At 36.5% G+C, this 11,205-nt stretch overlaps 1 protein-coding gene across 3 annotated transcripts in view; it reads left to right on the forward strand.

Annotated features, from left to right (window-relative positions):
- Positions 1-11,205, forward strand: part of CDC14A (cell division cycle 14A) — a 183,025-nt gene that overhangs the window by 120,057 nt on the left and 51,763 nt on the right. For all 3 annotated transcript variants that reach the window (XM_011935181.1, XM_011935180.1, XM_011935179.1), the window contains exon 10: positions 4,519-4,657. In XM_011935181.1, the coding sequence (XP_011790571.1) occupies positions 4,519-4,657 (139 nt within the window). The remainder of the gene's footprint in view (positions 1-4,518; positions 4,658-11,205) is intronic.

The raw sequence follows: 11,205 nt of genomic DNA on the forward strand, positions 1-11,205 counted from the left end.
TGATCTCTGGAGGTGGATACTTTGGGGCAGGAGTTGTTCAGAGTATAGAAGGTTTAGGATTGCCAGATTTAGCAAATAAAAATACAGGCTGCCTAATTAAATTTGAATGTTAGATAAACAATGAATACTTTTAAAACAAAAAGTATACGTGTGTCCCAAATATTGCAGGGAACATGCATTCTGTATTTTATCTGGCAACCCTATGTCAGCTACTCAGAAAATATGACATGCCATTTGCTCTAAGCTTAGTTGTTAGACTTCAAGGAGGCTCAAAATCTATTCCACTCCAGATCTTTCAGTGTGGATAATACTGGAAATATTCCAGATATTTTACTGGGTCTTTGATTTCAGCGAGGAGAAATCTCTTGGGCCGCCCTGGGCTGGAGCCTCGAGTTCCTCACGCGCAGCTCCTCCTAGTGTCGCTGGGTGGTGCTGTGCTCGTGGTTTTGGGGCTAGACCCGGTTTCCCTCTCATTTTATGCTAATCATCTAGTAGGTGTTGGGGAGGGTGCTGTTCTTTTCATGTGCCTAGTGCTGCTGTAACTGACTTATTCAGACGAGTATGGCTTTGGTTCTGACAGAAATTAAAATGCCGTTTTGTAGGCCCTTGTTTCTATGTTTAAGATTTGAGTAGGTGGAGGTACTTTGTGAACATGTGAGCAGAAATGGGAAGCTGCCGTTTCCCAGAGACCCGGAGAGATGGAAATGAGCAGCACGTGGCCTGGGTTTGGAGGAGGGCTCCCCACGCCAGGCTGCCTCCTCCTGGGGTGGACAGAGCTCTCCCTCCCTAACCACCCGGTTAGCTAGCAGGATGGGCCCTGGCTTTATGGGATGTCTTGTCTCTGGCTTGGAGTCTGTTAGGAAGGTGTCACTTGCTGGCTCATTTGTGGGTGCTGCTTTCAGGCCACAGTAGGGTGGCAGTGTGTTGGCTTGTCCCCATGTGATTCATTTGCACCCTGTTTATTTTTCCATTGCATTTTGTTCAGTATTGCCCAGGTCCAAGAAAAAGCCCACCTGTCACATATTTTAAACATCAGTAGAACTTGAGAGCTAATGGGAACATTTATATCAATGTTTAGCAGGAAATAATCCTATCTTCTCTTTCAAAGTTTAGTTTTGTGCCATAAAAATTGTATTTTTTCCTGAGATTAATTTGGCCTTATTTCCTAGTTCAAGTAGTTTTATTATTACTACGTCATAGAGTTTATCTGTGGATTAGCCATCCGTATCTTGGACTGACAAATTCAAAGGAGAAGAACTGCAAAGCTTTCATTAAAACTCAGTGTGTTTCTTGATAGTATTTCTTACCTGAGAGATCTTATGCAAATAAAACTCTCTGGTGTTAAACATTCTTATTACAGATATTTTCTCTATATCCTTGACCTGTGAATGTTTACCTTTTAAAAAATATATGTATTTATTTTATACTGCAGATTTCTTTTTTTTCTTTTCTTTCCTCTTTTTTTTTTTGGAGAAAGAGAGTCTCGTTCTGTCACCCAGGCTGGAGTGCAATAGCGTGATCTTGGCTCACTGCAGCCTCTGCCTCCTGGGTTCGACCAATTCTCCTGCCTCAGCCTCCCACGTATCTGGAATTACGGGTGCCTGCCACCACTCCTGGCTAATTTTTTATAGTTTTAGTAGAGATGGGCTTTTGCCATGTTGGCTGGTCTTGAACTCCTGACCTCAGATGATCCACCTGCCTCAGCCTCCCAAAGTGCTGGGATTACAGGTGTGAGCCACCGTATCCAGTCTGTATTGTAGATGTTTTTCTATTAAATCAGAATCTTTAACATTGAATTCAGTTCTTGTATAGGACAGTCACATTTACATGTGGTGATGTCTTTTTGAGAGTGTTTTATTTTGTTTTCTTCCACTTGCACACACATAAAGGGTTCTTTTATAGGGATTACACCTTTGGTTTAATTACAGCTGTATTGCTTTTCAGAGCATACTTATCTACTATAGGCTTGTTAATTATTTTGACATCTGCCCTGATTAAGTCAGCTTAATTTGCTGGGAATTCAAGCAACACTCAGTCTTTTAATTGAACTAAAAGAAGGAGGGAGAAAGAATCTTTCCTATGTCAGATGAACTTTGGTAGCTACTGAAAAGGGAATGAATATGTCATGCCTCAACATAAAGTATTTTATACAGAGATAAACTAGAAACCAATTTGCTGGGGATTACATTTCAATATCTGCATTTCACTTTGTGGTTGATAAAAGAGATGGCTATCAATTCTTGAAATTCTCTACCACAAATGATAATCTAAAATATAGCGACATTGTGATATTCCAGTATGTGATTATTGATGTTCTATAGGGCTTTCAGAAAATGCCTGGAACTGTAAAGCAATTGGTGTTTGACTTGGTATAAATAGAACACTTTTCAACATCTTGTCATGCTGTGGCAGGGAGCCCTTTAATTACAAATGCTTTAAAAATTTTGTTAAAGTTTTTATAGAAACTTAGTGAAATGTTCCTATTCTGTTCAGTTGTGGTAAGAGCTCCTAACTATTGAGTGCTAAGTACGTTCTTTTTATAGATCAAAATTATAGACTCTTTTTTAAAAGGGGGAAGCTGCTTTAGTTTCAGCGAAATTGGAAAATTTCCTACACCTCCTTTTTGGTTGTGAGTGTGAACAGGAGCCTAAGTGAGGGAGCCATCCAGGTCTTTGCACAAGGGGGAGCAGTGAGAGACAGTGTTGTCTCCATAAGGAAGGCCCTTTTCTCTCCAGATAGACACCCAAATTGGTGACTTGAAGGAAGAACTCTGGAAACTCACTGGGCTCTGGCTTCTGCTCCAGGATGTCACCTGTGTTTTATCTATACAGTTGCTTGTAGTCTTGCCAGGCATCTAGGGAATTAACAATGATAGGCACTGGGTGAAATAGAAGGCAAATTACTCAGAACTCTTAATTGTAAACAACGGGGAGCCCCACTGAGACCATAATTAAACCTCACGCCTCTAAAGAACATTGATGTTTGATCTGGGACAAGAGTCCCTTCAGATTAAAACAGAACATACACACACCTCATCTAATAAAACAGAGTATGGATACTTCTTAAAAAGGAAGGGTTAGCCAGGAGCTGTGGCTCACGCCTGTAATCCTAGCACTTTGGGAGGCCAAGGAAGGCAGATCACCTGAGGTCAGGAGTTCGAGATCAGACTGACCAACATGGAGAAACCCTGTCTCTACTAAAAATACAAAATTAGCCGGGTATGGTGGTGCACGCCTGTAATCCCAGCTACTCAGGAGGCTGAGGCAGGAGAATCGCTTGAACCCGGGAGGCGGAGGTTGCGGTGAGCGGAGATCGCGCCATTGTACTCCAGCCTGGGCAACAGCAGCGAAATTCAGTCTGAAAAAAAAAAAAAAAAAAAGGAAGGGTTAATGGGAAGGAAATGTCAGGCATTTGTAGACATCAGATTGATTGTTCTTTAATTTGCATTTTCAATATATATTCTCAATCCAAGAATATTGCCCCCAAAGGGACAAAATTGTTGTTTTGGCAGGATGAAAAACTTTTTTTTTTTTTAAATAAAGCACAGATTTACATAAACAGATATGCAGTCTATCTGTGACAGTGAAATTTCATTTGGATTGATCAGGAATAAAATATCTAAAGAGGCTCCTGGAAGGAACAATACTGTAAAAAAGGTTGAGGAACACAGATTTAAAGACATACCTTTTTCACATTTTAACATTCCTGAAATTAGAATTCATCTTAAAATTGATAGCATGTCATAGTTTAATTTTTTTCTTTCTTAGTGGAACTTAGATACTACACGACGGTAGTCTTAGATTTGCTGAAGTACTGTGTGCTCCCAAGTACTGGGAGATAAGAGAAAACTACCTTTATTGTTTGATCAGGGAGAGCTGACACAGGTCCCCTCAAAAGCAAAAGATTCTTGAACATGTAAAAAATGAAACTATCAACGTTCCCCTACTTTGTTTTGTTTTACACACACACACACACGCACATAACACACATTTTTTTTCCTTATTTCTTTTTCTAATTAAATGTTTTCATGGATGAAGTCAACATTGTACCAGTTTTCTAGGTCAGAAATGTCACTTACCTGTAACTTTCCCTGTGACCCAGTCCTAATGGGTTTCTAATTCATCTTTTCCTCTTTATTGCATTTGCTCGGCCTCATCCCTTTCCATCCTCATCCCAACCTCCTTCAGCCATCCTTGCTTCCCTGCCCCTGCCTTCCATCTCATCTCTCTTGCTTTCATCTCTGGCTTTTCCAATCCAGCCAGTAATGCTGCTGCCAGACCCATTTGCTTTTTATCACATCACCTTCTTGCCCCCAAATGTATGGCAGCTTCATTTTGCCCTTTCCATTGTTTAAAGAAAAAATGAGTTTTACATGATAGCAGTTATGTTTAGTAGCTGTTGATAATATCGTCGTCACACTTGAATGCAGAGCAGTTTCTGGGCAAGGTTTGATTTCAGTGTTTTTGTGGGAGCATTTGCTAGACTTTATATTTCTTATTCTGTTTCCTTCTCTTACAGCTGGTCTTGGAAGAACAGGGACATTGATAGCCTGTTATGTAATGAAACACTACAGGTTTACACACGCTGAAATAATTGCTTGGATTAGAATATGCCGGCCAGGTTCTATTATAGGACCCCAACAGCACTTTCTGGAGGAGTAAGTATATTGTCCCCATTATCACATTATATCCTGTCCTTGATCTTTTCTACCTCTTGTTCCCCTGGTTGTGGACCATGTCAGCCTGTGGTTATAAAATGGCTCCATTGTTAAGAGAAGTGTGTGCCTCTAATAGAATATTGTTGATTTGACAGCTAATGCATTCTAACTTTGTACCTTTTATATCTCTTAGATCAGGTGAGAGTGAGAAGAAAATCACAGAGCCATCTCTGCCTACCCTTTTTCTGTCATTTTCTATGTGTGATCTGGCTACAGTGCAATTTTCTTATGACATCCCACTTGGCACTTTTCATTCTTTTCTTTTGTTTGCATGTCTTAAAGCATAATGGGAAAAAGAAAAACACAATTAAGGTCACTCAGTGATTTTGGTAAGATTGCTGTTCTCCTGACAGCTAACTAAACTGCTAATGTAGCTACAACTTATGAATTTACCCAAGAAGTTACCACAGAAGAAAAAAGGAGGAGAACTGGGTTTTATTTCTGACTCTGCCACTAACTAGCTTTATGACCATTATTTAGAAGAATATTTATTTATTCACTCATTCATCTATTCCCATAGCCATTCATTCATTAACTTTTTGTCCAGCCTCAGCCCAAGAGATAGAGAGATTTAAACTGTAGGACACAATCCTTTCTTCTTAGAATGTTAGAACGTATCTCAATGTACTCATTAATAAAATGAGAAGATGAAGTTAGTACTGGTAGATCTAGGTCCAGCTCTGAAATACTATTCATTAGTGATATCTTTTACTGAAACTTCATTTTTTTTTTCTTTTTGTGCTGGGTTGACCCTATTTTATTTTAATTTTAATTTTTTATTTTTTGTAGAGACGCGGGTCTCACTATGTTGCCCAGGCTGGTTTTGAACTCCTGGGCTCAAGCAATCCTCCCACGTTGACTTCCCAAGGTGCAGGGATTATGGGTGTGAACCACTATGCCAGGCTAATGGCTCTCTTTTGAATAGCATTCTTTTCCATATAATTAGTTATTTCCAATTTAAATGTAATTATTCCTTTCCAGTTTTAATGATCATGATCATGTGTGAATTCATGAAGAAATGATCTTGAATTTCATAGGCAGATGCCATAAGTAAACTCTTAGCATCTGAAATGAATAAGAGGATTTGAGCCTGCTGAGGAATGAATTACTTTAGTTGCCAATCCTAGAAGTAATAACTGATTAAGAAGTGCTGAAAAATGAGCGGTTATACTTTAGCTTAAAAGAATGATGCAGAAGTATAATGAATGCATTAGAAAAATGTGCAAGGACAGGATCATTACAAAGACAGGGATTTATCTGTTTTTACCTGTGAGGTACATATAAAATAATTCTGTTATTTTGGAGCTTTATTCTTGATCAGATTCTCAGCCATTGTCTTCCTCTATTTCTCTGTTTTGCATTTTGTGTGCCTGTAGCCTGGAGCTTTGTGCCATGTATCTGCCAGGTTTTCATTATATTAATTACTGAAGTTGAAGAAATGGTCTTAGGGTTAAAAAACCAAATACTCCTAAGTCTAGGTCTTTAAACCATTTAATCAATATCTTAAAATTATTGCTTGTCATTTAATAGGTATCTCTGTACCTATTGCCCCAGACATTCTGCTAAGTACAGTTCGCAAGGGGAGGAGATATAGCCGAGAATTCTAGCGATCAGGGTCACCTAGCTTTCTCAGGGTGTCAGATAACACAGCCCTCATGTTTCATGGCTGCGTACTCCCTCCAACCTCCCTATTATACTCTTTCTCTCTGCCATATCTCAAAATAGTAAGAGAAGAAATTAGAGTTATGAGGCAAAGGCACTCTAGGCTGAAGAAAGATTTTTAAATTTATAGATACTTAAGCTGCATATAGAGAACTCTCAAAACTCAAGAAAGCAACTTAATATAAAATAGGTAAATGATTTGAACAGAAATTCTTCCAAAATGATATACAGATGGTGAATATTCCTCATGATCATAAGCACAGAGTTCCTAAAGAAACACTGCATATCAAATCCAGCTATATAAAAAAGATAGTACATCATGACCATCGTGGTTCAGTATTAGAAAATCAATATAATTCACCACATTAACACAAAAAGTAGAAAAATTATGTGATTATCTCAATAGATGTACAAAAATTTGACAAAGTTTAGTACCCATTTTTAATATAAACTTTCAATAAACTAGAAATAGAAGGAAATTTCCTCATTCAGATAAAAATAATCTATGAAAACTCTACAGCTAAAATTATATAAAATTATATTTAATGGTGATGCTTTTCCTGTAAGATCAGGAACAAAACAAGGGTGTCTACTCTCACTACTTCTAATATTATACTGGAAATCTTAACCAATGCAATTAAAAAGACCCAAAAACTTAGAAATCCTGTAAGATTGCAGGATACAAAGTCAATTTTCAAAAATTTTAGCACAATTTTAAAATATGGCTAATTAAAAGGCACACAGTATACGTATCTGACAAAAGACTTGTACACGTGTAATAAAACTATAAAGAAGCAATTTTAAAAGTTAATTTTTTAATGGGCAAAAGCCTTGACCAGATATCTCACAAAAGGTAATATATGTATATGAAAAGATGTCCAACATCATTAGCCATCAGGGAAATAGAAATTGAAACCACAATGAGATACTTTTTTATGTCAACCAAAATGACAAACAAAAAAGAAGTTTTACTACAAAATGCTGGCAAAGATATGGAGCAACTGGAACTCTCATGTGTTAACCAATTGGTGTATAATTATTTGGCAGTTTCTCATAATGTTAATCTATATTTAACCCTATGACCCAATGATTTCATTCCTAGGTATTTAAATAAGGGAAATGAAAACATTTGTCCACAAAAAGACTTGTACAAGAATATTCACAGTTGCTTTATTCATAATAGCCCAAAATTAGAAATCATCCAAATGTCCATCAACAATTTATAAGTGAATATATCATAATATGTTCATAAAATGAAATACTAACCAGCAATGAAAAAGAATGAATTACTGATATACTCAACATAGATGAATATCATATTATTGTAAGAGGGGAAGAAAAGCCAGACATAAAATAGTACATGCTGTATAGATAAAGCCCAAGAACAAGCAAAACCATTCTGTGGCGATAGAAATCAGAAAGCAATTGCTTCTGAGGTGTGTCAGGGAAAACTGACCCCCAAAAAAAGCATGATGGAACTTTCTAGAGTGTTGGAAATGTTCTGTATCTTGGGTTGTGGTTACACAGGAGCACAATCAGTTGTAATTCCATATACTAGCCTTAAACAATTAGAAATAAAACCTAAAAAATTATACCATTTACAGTGTATCCAGTAACTTCAGGTTAGAGATGTGCAATATCTCTACACAGAAAACCAAAGAAATTTTTTTATTGAGAGAAATTAAAGAAGTTATAAATAAATGAAAATATAAAGATTATCTTGAATAAGATCAAAGCTGGAGGGTTTACACTCCCAGACATGGATTCATTTTAAAACTGCAGCAATTATGATGTTGAGGTATTGGTGTCAAAACAGAGAAATTAACCAATAGAATAGAATATAAAGTGCAGAAACAAATTCAGACATATACAGACACTTGATTTATGATAAAGGTGACATGATAGAGCAACAGGAAAAGGTCTTTTTAGTAAATTCTGCTGGGTCAACTGGATATGCATATGGGGAAAAAAAGAACCTTGGCTCCTATCTCACAGCCTATTTTTTTAAAGGAATTCCTGATGAGTTGTTGATCTAAATGTGACAGAAAAATCAGTAAAGCTTCTGGAAGATAGCATAAAATAATATTCATACTTTGAAGTTAACGAAGATGTCTTAAGTGGTACACAGAAAGCATTGCCTATAACTGAGTTGAAATTGTAAAATTCTCTTCATCAAAGACACTGTTAAGAGAGTGAAAATGAAAACCAAAAGAGTAGGAGAATATTTGCATCACATAATAATGGGCACCTTACTAGTACCCAGAATACTTAGAATCCTACAAATTAACAATAAAAAGACAATCTGATAAAAAATGTGTAAGAAACATGAAAAGATACTTCATAGGAGAGAATGTACACATGGCCAATAAATATACGAAAAGTGATTCAGCTTCAATAGCTATTTCATATCTTGTGGTACACCTATCTGTTAGAGATATACCTGTGAGTGGAACAGTTGGGTATGTGTGCATTCAGTGTTAGAATTATTAAACAGTTTTCCAAAGTAGATAGGCCTGTTTATGTTCTCATCAGCAATGGTTTGTCAGTCTCTTAAATTTAAGCCATTAGATTTTTTAAAGTGGTAACTTGCTTTAGAGTTTTAATTTGCTTTTTCTTGATGACTAAGGTCTATCTTTGTATATTCTAGATACTAGTCTTTTGTCTGATAAATGTTTTTCAAGTTTTTTTTCAGTCTATAACTTGTCTTTTCATCCTCTTAATAGGATCTTTTAGAGAATAAAAGTTTTAAATTTTGATGAAATCCCTTTTATCACTTTTTTCTTTTTGATATTGTCTAAGACTCTTAGTTTATCCCTAGACTCGATGATTTCTCATATTTTTTTTCTAAAAAGTTTATAGTTTTACATTCATATTTAAGTCTGTGATGGATTTTGAGGTTTTTTGTTTATTTCATAATGTGTGAGACTTAGGTCAAGCTTCTTTTTTTTGGCCTATGCATGCCCAGTTGCTTCAGTACCATTTTTGTTGAAAATTCAATTTCTCTACTGAATTGTTTCTATAGCAGTATCAAAAATCATTTGGATATATTTATGTTGATCTATTTCTTTGTTCTCTGTTCTGTTCCATTGACCTATGTGTCTCCTTCCTTCAGTACCACCCTCTCTTGATTACTGAACCCATATAGTGAGCCTTAACGTTGGAAGAGTGATTCCTTCCACTTTCTCCTTCTTTAACAAAATATTCTGAGCAATTCCACTTTCTTCTCCTTTTCATATAAATTTTAGAGTAAGCCTGTCTAAATCTACAGATAATGTTTCTGGGATTTTAATAGGAAGTATGTTAATCTTCTATATCGATTTGGGGAGAATTGACAACTTTACTATTGTTGAGTCTTCTAATCCATAAACATGATAGGTCTTTTCATTTATTTAGATCTTCTTTGATTTATTTCATCAGCATTGCATAGTTTTCTGGATGCAAGTCCTTTTTTGTTAAATTTACACCTAAGTACTTTTTTCTTTTTAGCAATTATAAATGGTATTTATGTCCATATGTTCATTGCTAGTATGTGGAAATACAGTTGATCTTTCTTTTTCTTTCTTTTTTTTTTTTTTTGAGATGGAGTTTTGCTCTTGTTGCCCAAGCTGGAGTGCAATGGCGCGATCTTGGCTTACTGCAACCTCCGCCTCCTGGGTTGAAGTGATTCTCCCTCCTCAGCCTCCCAAGTAGCTGGGATTACAGGCGTGTGCCACCACGCCCAGCTAATTTTTTGTATTTTTAGTAGAGATGGGGTTTCACTATGTTGGCTAGGCTGGTCTCAAACTCCTGACCTCAGGTGATCCTCCCACCTCGGCCTCCCAAAGTGCTGGGATTACAGGTGTGAGTCACCCTGGCTGGCCACAGTTGATTTTTCTATGTTTATTTTGTATCCTGAAACCTAGGAGTTTTGTGTGGGGGCTTGTGTGTGTATGTATGTGCAAATTCTTGGGGATTGCTTTTTTAACCACAAATAGGACAGTTTTATTTTCTTTCTCATCTATATACCTTGTGTTTCCTTTTCTTCCCTTGTTGGACAGGCTAAAACTTCCAGCACTGTAATGAATAAGAGTGACAAGAGCAGACATCCTTGTCGTGCTCCCAGTCTTGGAAGGAAAGCATACAGGCATTCACCTGGATTAAGTATGTTAATTGAGGTTTTCTATAGATGTTCTGTATCAAGTTGAGGCAGTTCCCCTCTATTTCTATGTTTTTGAGAGTTCTTATCATGAATGGGTGTTGAGACTTGTCAAATATTTTTTCGGCATTGATTGATAAGATCACATGATTTTCTTCTTTAGACTGTTAATATGGTGGATTATGTCAATTGTTTTTTGTATATCAAAGGAGCCTTATGTCCCTGGAATAAACCCCATTTGGTCATGGTGTGTAATTCTTTTTATATATTGCTGAACTCTGTTAAAAATTTTTATGTCCATATTCGTAAGTAACATTGGTTTGTAGTTTTCTTTTTTTGTACTGTTTTGTCTGGGTTTTGTGTCAGGATAATACCGGCTTCATGAAATGAATTGGGAATTGTTCTTCTCTGTTTTCTGGAAGAGATTGTGAGAACTGGTGTGAATTCTTAAAATGCTTGGTAGAATTCTCCAGTGAAATTATCTGGGCCTGGGGATTTCTTTTTAAAATTATGAATTCAATTTCCTTAATAGATAAATACTCCATTTCATATTGGGTGAATTATGGTAGTTTGTTTTTTGAGGAATTAGTCAGTTTCATCTAAATTGTCAAATTTACGTTTGTAGAGTTGCTTTTTTTTTTAGTATTCCTTTATGTTTGCAGGGCCTGTAGTGATTTTCTTGGCTTCATTT

The sequence above is a fragment of the Colobus angolensis genome, unplaced genomic scaffold (genome assembly GCF_000951035.1).
Source record: "Colobus angolensis palliatus isolate OR3802 unplaced genomic scaffold, Cang.pa_1.0 Scaffold141, whole genome shotgun sequence".
Taxonomy (NCBI): Eukaryota; Metazoa; Chordata; class Mammalia; order Primates; family Cercopithecidae; genus Colobus; species Colobus angolensis.